General features: G+C 36.8%; 1 protein-coding gene across 2 annotated transcripts in view; it reads right to left on the bottom strand.

Moving 5' to 3' along the window:
• Positions 1 to 12,842, bottom strand: part of PDHX (pyruvate dehydrogenase complex component X) — a 73,380-nt gene that overhangs the window by 35,896 nt on the left and 24,642 nt on the right. For both annotated transcript variants that reach the window (XM_043580926.1, XM_043580925.1), the window contains exons 3-4: positions 7,810 to 7,910; positions 224 to 423 (exon numbers count right to left, since the gene is read on the bottom strand). In XM_043580926.1, coding sequence (XP_043436861.1) covers positions 224 to 423; positions 7,810 to 7,910 — 301 coding nt within the window. The remainder of the gene's footprint in view (positions 1 to 223; positions 424 to 7,809; positions 7,911 to 12,842) is intronic.

Genomic DNA, 12,842 nt, shown 5'->3' with positions numbered 1-12,842 from the left:
ACTACCTGGAACAGGGCAGGTATTCAAGAACTATTTGTTTGTTGAATGAACAATGACATAAAATAATCATTCCTAGGCGTCAGTTACCTAAGAGAAAAAAAAGGAAGATCAGCCACTTCATATATAAGGTACAAAGATGTTTGATAATGATTAAGATACCCTAGGAGTTGCCATCACTTTTGGTTTTGTTTTTTTACATCAGCATCCAAATAAACATACTCACTGCAGTTTTCCCGGTATATGTTCCTTTTTGACAGGAGTAGAAATCTGTGGTTCTGGCGAGGGGCAAGGCACTGATGGTTTTGAAGCTGGTGATGGAGGACCTACATCTTTGGGGATTTCAACATGTTTCCAATCTTCTCCTTCTTCAACTAGCAAACCAATTAGTGCACCTAGCCGTATATTTTTAGATCCTTCTTCAACCTATATTTCAAAAAGAAAATAACTGCAGAGATGGAAAGGCTCATGACCTCACCAAGCAGTTTACATAATTCTGTACTGATTAGAAAGATCTTAATTTGAGCTAAAATCTGCTCCCAAGTCAGCCTGCCTCCTCCTTCCACCCACCACTGTCCTTTCCTGCCTTCCCCCATGTATGCCTTCCTTCACCATTCTCCCTCTCCCAGTTATTCATGCGACAGCCTGAAAAAAAAATCCAGAATCTCTTCTCTGACAGCTTTCAAATATGGAAGAGTGATCATACCATCTTCCTTTTGATGTCAATCGTACGAATCCAAACAGGAGACTATGGTTTTATCCTTCAACTGTTTGTCTTTCCCAGACAGTTTCTACACAATGGCTTAGGAATTCCAGGAGCTCACAAGGAATTAACTCTCCTAAGTGAGTCCTACTGACTAATGTTAACGTAAAATATGTTCAGTGAACAGTCTCTGGAGAAAAGAATATCCCATCGTATAAACAGAATTGGTTAACTACTCTGGTTAATGTTGGTTTCTGTCTTTCCCTATATTTAATTTTTTCCCTATGTATCTATTTACAAAACCTGAGAAATAAAATAAAACCCCATGAATTTTTACAAGTACAACAGAAACACACTGGTGACTCAGCTAATCAAACAATTTTTCATAGAAAATGTCAATTAAAAGAATAAATAAGATTGAGATTAAAAAAAACTTAATGTATTTTAAACATTTCAGCAGCATTCATTTATAAAGGAAGAGTTGCTTTTTATTTAGTTAGTAAGATAAGTCCCTAGAGAACCTTCAGATGACAATGTTTTTAAGTTCAGTACTGGAAGAAAATGTCATTCCTTTAAAATTTGTATTATTCTCTTTCAATTACATTAAATAAAGTTCATTACCGATGTAATGTAGTGAATAATAGAATGCGAGGCTGAAGGATGTGCACTAATAGAGTAATTATAAGAGCTTAACTCCTAAAATGGGTATGACATTTCTGATTAACATTAATTTTGATGATTATCAGTATATGCACTAGTCTAAAAATAAATAAGGCATAAGTTCTGGAAGTTAGGAAGCTTTCAAAGTTTACTAATTACTGATGGAGACGAACAGAAATAACACTTGGATAAAGCTAAATACATATATAAGACACAGGTACATAAGATAAGGACATTTCATGAAGTGAAACCTGTGAAAAAAACACAAAACAACCCAAGAACATTTGTTTGGCTGTCTGTCACATACTGAAAAGTTTTAGTTCTGTGGACTACTCATTTTTTTTTTTTACTATTTTGTCAAAAGGATAAATTAATATTATTTCAAATAAAATTTTTGTTTTAAAACAAAAAATACACTCAACATGGATCAAGAGTGGACAGGAGAGGAGTGCCCCATTGGTAAGGGTTGGAAAGTTGTGCTTGAAGGGCCAGCAGGAGGCTGGCAGGACTGGGGAGCGGACAGCCAGCGGATGGCAGGACAGCAATGTAAGCGAAAATAGGCAGGAAGGCCTGGGGCAAACCTATTTCTCCACAGGACCACACACAGGCTGCTGAACTCCATCCCCAGACACAGACCCCAGGGATGGGGCCTCTTTCTTTACAAGAGACATTCCCACAGGCTGAAATCAATCACCTGCAAATGTGCTCCATACTGCCCACGGAGCTTCCTCAGTGTATCCGCTAATAGGAGATGCTGAAGTCAGCAGAATTTCCCAACAGAGAAATTATGTGAGGGGGTTCACTCCACTCAAGGTGCTGGGAAAAACTGTATTTTGATTGTGATGTTAAAAAATAATAAGTTAAGCAATTATTTAAATATTTTCTTCTGTAAAATAGGACAGTGTGAGAGCTGCTGAGCACAGAAGGAGCATACACTGCGGTCAGTGGAGTTGAGCCGAGTCGCATGGCTGACTTGGTTTGAAAACTTAGTAACAATTTTCTATCATGGTTCAAACCATTATAGCTTTAAACTGTATTCTTTAATATACACACTTTAACTCATGTGCACAATGAACTTTGGTCTAAAAGGAAGGCACACAGAGGTGCCCGGTGGCTCAGTCGGTTAAGCGTCCGACTTCGGCTCAGGTCATGATCTCGCAGTCAGTTCGAGCCCCGCATTGGGCTCTGGGCCGACAGCTCGGAGCCTGGAGCCTGCTTCGGATTCTGTGTCTCCCTCTCTCTCTGCTCCTCCCCCACTCGGCTCTGTTTTTCTCAGTCTCTCAAAGATGCATAAATGTTAAAAAAAAATTTTTTTTAAAGGAAGACACATAAGAAATACTGACACCGACAACAAATCAATGGCAAGCTAAAAATGCACAGCGGGGAGAAAAAAAAACACTCATTAAGGGGCGCCTGGGTGGCGCAGTCGGTTAAGCGTCCGACTTCAGCCAGGTCATGATCTCGCGGTCCGGGAGTTCGAGCCCCGCGTCGGGCTCTGGGCTGATGGCTCAGAGCCTGGAGCCTGTTTCCGATTCTGTGTCTCCCTCTCTCTCTGCCCCTCCCCCGTTCATGCTCTGTCTCTCTCTGTCCCAAAAATAAAAATAAACGTTGAAAAAAAAAAATTAAAAAAAAAAAAACACTCATTAAGTCTTTGAGTAACAGTTTGGCATTCAATTGCCAGGCACTGTTCTAGCACTGTGTCAACTCATTTAATTCTCCTAACAACATTACAAGGTAAGTGCTATTATTATTCATGTACAGATAAGGAAACTGAAGCACAGAAAGGTTAAATAACTTGCTCAATAAGGGAGGAAAGGGACCTAACAATAAAAATTATATTGAAAAACTACAGTCTTTAAAAAAACACCAGTGACACAGTAGTAGTGTGAGATGCAGCTAAGAAATTGATTGGAGAACACAAATAGTACCAAAAATAATGAATCTTTGTTTTTTAATTTTCGGATGATCAAGTAAGCCCTGTCCAACGTGGAGCTTCAACTCACGACCCCGAGATCAAGAGTCACCTGCTCCACCGACTAAGCCAGCCAGGTGTCCCTAAAGCAAGTACGTTTTACAATTTTGCTTTAATATCCATGGATTTCAGAAAAAAATCTATTCTTGAAAATTGTTTTGAATAGTAATGGTCTACCAATATTATAAAATCTATCAGTGAATGTTTTGCTAGTCAATAAATTAAAATTTCAAAAAATTATAGAAGTTCAAATAATCTTCACATCCCCACCGTTTTCACCCTCAAAAGTATCCTGGTTTGTAACAAATCATATAAGAAGCCAAACCAGACGATCTTTAATAAATTCTCCAAATATGTCATCCTAATATGCTATTTTATTAATTTATCACTTAAAACACGTGCTGTCCAATTTGCCAGATAAATTTAAGACTAAGCTTATGAACTGGCATGTGTGTAAAAATTTAAGATTTTCCGCACAGCAATTTAGCAGTGACTAAATAAGACTTTTTAACAACTCCCTCATTAACTGAGCTAAACTGGAAATGAATCCTAAAATTATCTACACTGACAGCAATTGCTCTTTATTAACATTATTAAGAGCTTCTAAGCTTTTTTCTGGTTCTAATTAAAATGTAATAATTGTTAGTTTATATCTAAAATGGAAATCAGATGCAAAAATTACGAATGAGAAGAGAATGAAATCGGGCAGGGGGAGGAGAAGAATACAAAAACCTCTCAAAGACTATGCGAACAAACCTCCATGAAGAGCAAAACAGACAATAATTTCTAATTGTTTCAAAAACGTGGGCAAACTAAAAACTAGAGCTTTTTGTCATCACTTGCCTTTTAATGAGATCAATCATCCAACTCCTTGACTCTGAAAGTAAAGATCTCTTATATGTATTCTTATTAAAATCATTTTATTATTTGCTCATATGAGAATTATTCCACAGTGAAACACAGGTGTAACTGGCAGGAGGGTGGGAGGGCTGAGAGTGGAGTAGGGTGAAAGACTAAAAATCCCCAGTAATATCACCTTGATTTTTTTCACCAGAAAACTGTGTACATTAGGACATGAATATACTCCCATTCCTATTACCCAAAACGCATGTGGAATAATAATAAAGCCACAAGGCCCTAAAATATACATACAATCTTTTCTTTGGCAAGGAAGTAGCCATTTGTGCTGCTAAAGCCCTTATCAATCACATACTCCCACTAGGCCCCCTACCTTTTCAGAGCATTAGGGGCCAGATGAAGGAAGAGGCACTACCGACCTATAACACTGTTAGCAATGTGAAATGCATTACAAAGCAGCTAAGTGGGAAAAGCTATCAATTCTGAAAGACTTTCATAGTCAAAGGAACCAGAACTAGGTCTAAGAACACAGCTTGCCAAAAGCATACACAATAAAACGTAGCTGGGTTTGTTACATATTGTAATTCAAGCAATCTTTTCCTTTTTCAAACTCTGCATAAATTAGTTAGAAACTATTTTTTTAATTTTTTTAATGCTTATTTATTATTTTGAGAGAGACAGAGAGAGAGAGAGAGCGAGCACGAGCATGAACGGGGGAGGGGCAGAGAGAGGGAGACAGAATCTGAAGCAGACTCCAGATGCTGAGCTGTCAGCACAGAGCCCAACACAGAGCTCGAACCCACGGACCATGAGATCATGACCTGAGCCGAAGTCGGATGCTTTTGGTATGAACATTTATGTTTTCCTTATTATGAAGGTATAGAAATTTTAGTTTTCCATTCATATTTCTTCCAAGGAAGTATTTTCAACAATGTGTTTTAACGTGGCTGTTAATATTGTAGATGACAAGTAAAGAAAGTTTGATAATCAGAATGTAAAAAGCAACATATAAATGACTAGAAAAAAGGGGAAAGGTTTCTAGTAGAAAACACGAATGGAAAACTATACATAGATCTACATCTAAATAGACTGTAACATTCCAAAGTGTAGCCTCTGGATAAAATGCAAAGGAAGGTGTTCTATCCATGCCCAAAACAGAGGTGAGCTGGTGTCTCAGAACTGAAAACCCATCAACAATGGACTACTAATAGATGTGCGGCATGTCTGTACCAAACTACAGAGGCCCAAATGAATACTAACCATTCAGTCGCTAACAACGAACACAAATTATTAGGTAAAAAAACAGACTGACATGCGAGCTAATGGTCACCAAGAGCTGGGTGAGTAATTGTAATAACGATGAAGACAGCAATATATATTGACACTTGGTGGGCAATAGGTCTTGTAATGAGTATATACGTATTATCTCAATCTCTACTACTATCCATGATGTAGATAGTATTGTCATTATCCTCATTACGAGGAAAAAGGCACAGAGAGGTTAAAGAATTTGCCAACTATTACATAACTAATAACTAGCAGAATTTATTAGCTATATGAATCAGGCAGCAGTTTAACTCCAGAGCCTACAATCTTAGCTGTTACAACATATCATTACATGTTCTAGAAGAAACAAACACGCTCCATCAGTGAATATATCATGTAACCCTAAGTAGGCTTTAAGCATTTTATTTTAATTTTCACAAAAATGCTACTATTTCATTATAAAAACAATATAGCTATTATAGAAAATTTAGACTATAAAGAAAAATAGAAAATATGGGGTAGGAGGATCTTAGTTCCATCCCCCAAAAACAACTGACATTTTTACAACACTTTAATCTTTTCTATACATGTTTTTCTTTAAAGTCCTATAAGATTGGGGCACCTGGGTGCCTCAGTCGGTTAAGCGGCTGACTTCAACTCAGATCATGATCTCAAGGTTTGTGGGTTTGAGCTCCACAACTGGGCTCTCTACTGTCAGTGCAGAGCCCACTTCGGATCCCTGTCTCCTTCTCTCTCCCAAAAATAAATAAACATTTAAAAAAAAATTTTTTTAAGTCCTACAAGATTATAATCACTGCCCATATAAAATTTTTTAATTTTTTAAAATGTTTTATTTTTGAGAGAGAGAGCAGAAGCAGGGGAGGGGCAGAGAGAGAGGCAGGCAGAAGATCTGAAGCAGGCTCTGCGCTCACAGCAGAAAGGCCGATGGCTGGGCTCGAACTCATGAACCACAAGATCATGACCTGAGCCAAAGTCAGACGCTTAACCAACTGAGGCACTCAGGCGCCCCTGCCCATATACAGTTTTAAAAGCGTTTTTTCAAAAAAATTTAAAAATTTTTATTAATGTATAACATGTAAAGAAATTACCTTTTTTTCTAGAAACAATTTTTAATGGCTACATGATATTCCACGTTTTCTTCTGTTAACTAACCTTTCTTTTATTGCTAGACACTTTGATTGAACGTCTGTACTAATAGCTTCCACTTCTAGTAATAGCATTACAGTATCCAAGGCATAGCTCCATATTTTAAATTAGCGATAAAGCAAAGATTGCCCAGAGAGGAATATTCAAAATTACTGCATCTATTTAAATTGGGATCTCAAAGGAAATGACTTCAGTTTTGCTAAACCCACAAGTATATATATATCATTAAAAAGCTCATGAAACAGAAAATATACTATCAATAGACAAGACTGTCAACTCAACTATATTTAAGTATGTGAAAAATACCACATATGTATCTTTTTATATAGATATTTTTAAATGATTGCAAAAATGTCCAAACTGTAAGGATGAGTCAGAGTTGGACCAGGCCACTGAGTGAGGCTATGAAACCTATAGACAAGAATCTGCACTGGACAACTTAAGATATTCTTGTCTGGAGAACAGGAGCTGAACAGATGGTCACTTTACATACTTCCAATCCTGGGAGTCCTGGGGACAGATGAAGAAAGGATTTCTTTTCTTTTTTTTTTTTTTTAATTTTTTTTTTTTCAACGTTTATTTATTTTTGGGACAGAGAGAGACAGAGCATGAACGGGGGAGGGGCAGAGAGAGAGGGAGACACAGAATCGGAAACAGGCTCCAGGCTCTGAGCCATCAGCCCAGAGCCTGACGCAGGGCTCGAACTCCCGGACCGCGAGATCGTGACCTGGCTGAAGTCGGACGCTTAACCGACTGCGCCACCCAGGCGCCCCAGGATTTCTTGATTTCGTGTGATACAGTAAAACGTTCCTTCTTTCTGGTTTAACTGACTACAAACTAGGAAACTGGTAGTGCTGAGCTTTAACCTATTGCTTTGTCTTCAAATTCCACCTCAAAGAGCCTTCTCTCTTCTCAGGCCAGAATGCTTCTCATTCTCTATGAAGAAACCCAAAACACTGAGTACCATTGTCATGGTTGAAATATTTCCATGTTGTCTGATCATCACTGGCTATTATCAGACCTTAAAACTCAACTATTATAAACATCTGAATTAAAAATGTATTATGTACATACAGATAACACAACACTGTAAATACAGTGGTAAAAGTAAAGGGTGACTCTAATTCAAGGAACTTCCCATTTAAGAGATCTTCATCCTGTTGAAGACATCAAAATATAAACTTACCACTATTTTGGCCAAGATGCCATCATCACTTGCATCTAAGGTAACCACAGCTTTGTCAGTCTCTATTTCACATAAGGCATCTCCAGCACTCACAGCTTCACCTACAAAACAAGACTGGGTTTGTTTTGTTTTTTTTTTTTAAAAAAAATATGAATATTAGTATGTGGGCTGGAGTGTGCTTAAGTAAAACATAAATAATAAATACCAAAATATTCGGTAGCTACCTCTGGGCTATAGAATTACAAGTAATTCTCATTGTATATGTGTGTGTGTGTTTGCACGTGTGTATAAATGTATGGTTTGCTGTATTTTCCAAAAGCTCTATAATGGACATAAACTATATCTGTTATAATAAAAGACAATTACAAAAGATTACTGAGCAAATGTTAAAAAATGAAGTTTACATTTTAGAGACAATAGTAACGAATGCATATTCTCCTCCAAACAAATCAATTCCAGACCCATTCCTTTCTTTTTAATATATTTTGACTATCATTCCATGAAGAGAAAAGTTTTACAATTAATAGCGCTTCTGGGTTAACATTGTAGGGTGAGTTCAGAAACCCTGTTGGCACTGCAGAGCATAAATAAAGTGTATTAAACAAAATGAGACAATGTCACAGACACAACTGAGGTCAAATAAGAAACACGTCTGTGCAACAGAAAGTATGGAAACTCAAAAATGTTGAGCAGTACCTGCCTTGCTGTTTCTGGACCCAGAAGCAGGTGTGTGTGTTGTGTGGAGGGGGTGATCAGCGGGGAGAATGCAGTGGTTCTCTTTGGAGTAAAGAGAACTAAAAGTGATTTGCTGAAGTGATTTGCAAATCAGAATCTCCCCTTAAAGCCAGGGCTGGATCAGTGCCTTTACTCAAAATAGGGGGCTGATTAAGTGGGCAATGAAGACATGTTGACTAGGACTATGGCTTTACAAAGAACTGCAGCAGTCTAGGAGGTGGGGTACAAAACACTGCCTTAGTACCAGGATCTGAGCCAAGCCCCCCTCTGTCTCCATCACTGCATCCTACCAATATCTCCAATATCAACAGCAAAATCCCTAGACTGGGAGTGAGGAAAGGGAGGGCAGGAAGACATTGAAACACAAACAAAAAGCCTTCCACTGAAAAGTAAATTACAAAATGCAATTCCAAAACATTTGAAGAAATTTAATGCTAAGAAAGAAAACCACAAAATCAATCACTGAAAAAAAATATTTCAGATGCAACTCATTTAGTGCAGCCTGCCAAAGATTTTTAAATAAGTATTTTGAGGATGCTCAGAAATACAAATGAAGGTAAAAGGCCCATCACAAGAACAAGAGATAAAAAACAGTGTACAGAAATGAAACAAAGTAATATCACGTAGGAAGGAAAGAACTAATTAGAAATCTTGGAAATGAAAAATATAGTCATTGAAATAGAAACAATCAATGGGATGTACTCTAGACTGGACATAGTGAAGTGAATTAGTGAATTAAAGGTAGCATTAAGGAACTACTTGGAACTTAATACAGGCAGAGAAAAAGATTAAAAATAGAAGAGAGCACTTAAGAGAAACAACACAGATTGAGGCTGCAATGTCCGTCTAATGGATTTTCCAACGGAAGAGTATAGAAGCAATACATGAAAAGATAATTGCTGAGAATTTCCTACAACGGGAAGGAAATATGTATCCTCAACATGAAAGGGCTCTGAACGAATATAGAGTAATTTTAGCCTATGGTGTATGGACTAGGAGGGGGCACCAGGAGCCTTGTAGCTTGCTAGAAATATAATGAATCTTGACTAGGCAGCGGTAACCTGGTATCTATGTGTATATAAAAATTAACTGAGCTTATACTTTATGCAATTTATGCCTCGCTAAAAAAAAATTCAAACAGAAAAAGAGCATTAGACTGTATAAACATGAATCCACATGAGATACACTGTCATGAAATTCTACACAAAAACAATCTTTTTTTTTTTTTTAGTTTATTTTGAGAGTGAGAGAAAGAGAGAGAAAGGGTGGGAGGGGCAGAGAGAGAGGGAGAGAGAATTCCAAACAGGCTCCATGCTGCCAGCATAGAGCCCCACGCAGGGCTTGATCTCACGAATCATGAGATCATAACCTGAGTCGAAATCAAGAGTCAGACACTCAACCAACAGAGCCACCCAGGTAGCCCAAAAACAATCTTAAAAGCTATCAGAGAAAAAAGACAAAAAAACCAAAAACGGATTACTTCAATGGAATGACAGCCCACTTCTCAGAAGCTGTAATAAAGGTCAGAAGACAAAAAAGTAGTATCTTCAAAAAGCTGGGGAAAAAGAACTGTAGAATTTTATATGCAGCCAAACCATCATTCACGAATAAAAGAAAAGGATTCTTTAGACATATAAAGGCTAAGAAAATTTACCACCTATTGATGAGCTATTAGAAAATGCAGTTCATCAAGAAGAAAAATAGACACAGAGGGGACCCATGGGCTACACAAAGCAAATTACTAGAGATTGACAGAATGGTAACTATTAATCATTTAAAAGCTAATTTCTGAGGGTTTAAAAAATGTAAAGCTCAACTTCTAAAAAACAATAAGCTGGATAAGGGAATGTTTCGTTGATAGTTAAAGCATGCTAAGAACTTTGACATAAACAGGCCAAAAAAAAAAAAAAAAGGCTAACTAACTCTAGACTTTATTGGCAAAATTTAATTAAGTATGTACCCAAAATACCTAATAGTGTACACCAAAAAAATATACAGAAATATAATCTACAGCATTTAAAAAAGCAGAGGAAAAATTAAGTAAAAACTTCATCCAATTGAAGGCAGACACATGAAAAGAAAAAAACAACACACAAAAATTGTAGAAATAAGTCCAAATATATCAGTAATTGTAATAAATGTAAATGGATCAAAACAACCTACTAAAAGCAGCAGAAATTATCAAAATGAATAAAAGTAAAATAAAACCTGGAGAAATGTGGCTTACAAGAGACAGACCTAAAAACAAAAACACAATAAAAATACAGGTATAGAAAAGCATGTAACATACAAATACATTCCCTCACACATAAACCAAAAATAGCTGGTATAGCAGTATCAATAGGCACACTCAATAAAAGAACATGAAGGAAAATCTAAAACCCTAAGATGAATATGCTCTGGAAGTTCACTGTACAGAAACTACTTCACTGTATTCCAAGATGTTCACATAGATGGTTATATTATCTTCAGTTAAAACAGTTCAGAATCATCAATACAACTTTTTTAATGAAATAAACATATCTGTTAGATGGTATTTATGAAACACCTGAAAGGTGATTGGCCTAACCCTAAGGAGATTTTTCTACTCAACAAATATTTATTGCAAATGCATGAGGGCATTGAGGATACAGCAGTGGGGGGAAAAACAGTTAAGATTTCTGAGCTCAGGAAGCTTGCTTACTACCTAGTGACAAATTGGAAATTATGGTGGGGATTAGGTAAAGTCAGAATGCTATAGGAACATTCAGGAGGGGTATCAAATTCAGTTTTTGCAAGGTGAAAGGCTTCCTAAACCAAGGAGATATATACAGATTTACATTACTATGTATATTATTTATGTGCATTATGTATACTATATACATATTTGTATGTGTGTGTATGTGTATATATATAATCTAAGCCTGAAAAGATGAGGAGAAGACAATCAAGTAATGAGGCAGTGATCCAAGAAGGCACAACATACCCAAAGCCCAGGAGGCAAAAGAGAACAGGAAACTTTGGAGGAGCTGGCTAATAGTACCTGAGAGAAGCAATGAGAGATTAGGCTGGTGAGGTAAGCAGAAATCAGACCAAAAAGGAACCTTGTATGTCATACAGACAAAGCAGATTATATCACCTTACACGCTTCTTTATAATGACAGATGTTTCCATAGTTAAAACAGATTGTATTTCAAAAGGAAAAAAAAAATCACACCCTTGTATGTTTCTGCTGTAACCATGGAAAAAACAGTTGAACTAGGCAACCTGGCCATTAAATACTTCTAGACATCTAGAAATTCTGCCCATAGGAAAATAGTAAAATGATATGTTATTACTTGTGTTCACCTATTGCAAATTCCTTTAAAAACCACAGATCAACCATCGATCAACTCAGATGTCTTTCTTCCTATTCCTGAATTCCTACAGCAGCTGTAATTAATTTGAAATGCATCACAAATTGCATCATAAAATGTTATGTTGCTACTGTTAATTTTCTTTTTCGATCGGGTTTTCCTCTATTTACCAGACTATGAGCTTCTTCACGATAGGAACAGGACACATCTTAAATGTTTTACATTCTACTTCATTACCCTGGACTCCAGCTAGTGCTTCACACATAATGAGTTTGAGATTAAAATACTTGAGGACAAAACTCCAATAATTTCACAAGTTCTCATGTCATCATAAGGTATACATCAAACTATCATTCACATTTCATTTGGTTCTAATATTTGATTTGTAGCATGCTTCTAACATTTAACATCTCAGGTAGCCTATTTCCTTTTTACGGTGTTCTAATTTTATGTACACCTATTCACGTAACATAGACATATATATTAGGTATACGAGAATGCCAAGAGAGAGAAAATAGAAAGAAACAGAAAAGGATCGATTCGCTATGTGGCGAACTTTCCTCAGAAACCACAGCAAAGTTTAAAACATCATATTATTACATGAGGGCACATTACCCCTCATTTTATGAAGCTAAGCTTTGAGTTATCAATAATCAAACATAATGTAAATGCCAGAAAAATATTTTGAGACTAATAACGAGCCATGATGATTCGAAGTATCCTCCGTGTGGGCCCTGATCAACAATTTAGTGCTACAACTGAGAAAAGCTGCAAAGCAGAGTAGTTACAAGGAAGTTTTCCAACTCAGACACAGGTTTGATTCCAAGCTCTGACACTTAATGAGTAATCTTGACCAAACTACTTAATCTCTCTGACTCTCAGGACGGTTTTGTTTTGAATATGTAGCTGCTTTAAAAAAAAGATCATGGAACTGGAAATGTTAGGTTAACGCTTCAAATACAT

This window comes from Prionailurus bengalensis, chromosome D1, assembly GCF_016509475.1.
Source record: "Prionailurus bengalensis isolate Pbe53 chromosome D1, Fcat_Pben_1.1_paternal_pri, whole genome shotgun sequence".
NCBI classification, from domain to species: domain Eukaryota; kingdom Metazoa; phylum Chordata; class Mammalia; order Carnivora; family Felidae; genus Prionailurus; species Prionailurus bengalensis.
Note: the sequence above shows the minus strand (reverse complement) of the source record. Positions and strands in the feature narration are given on the sequence as shown.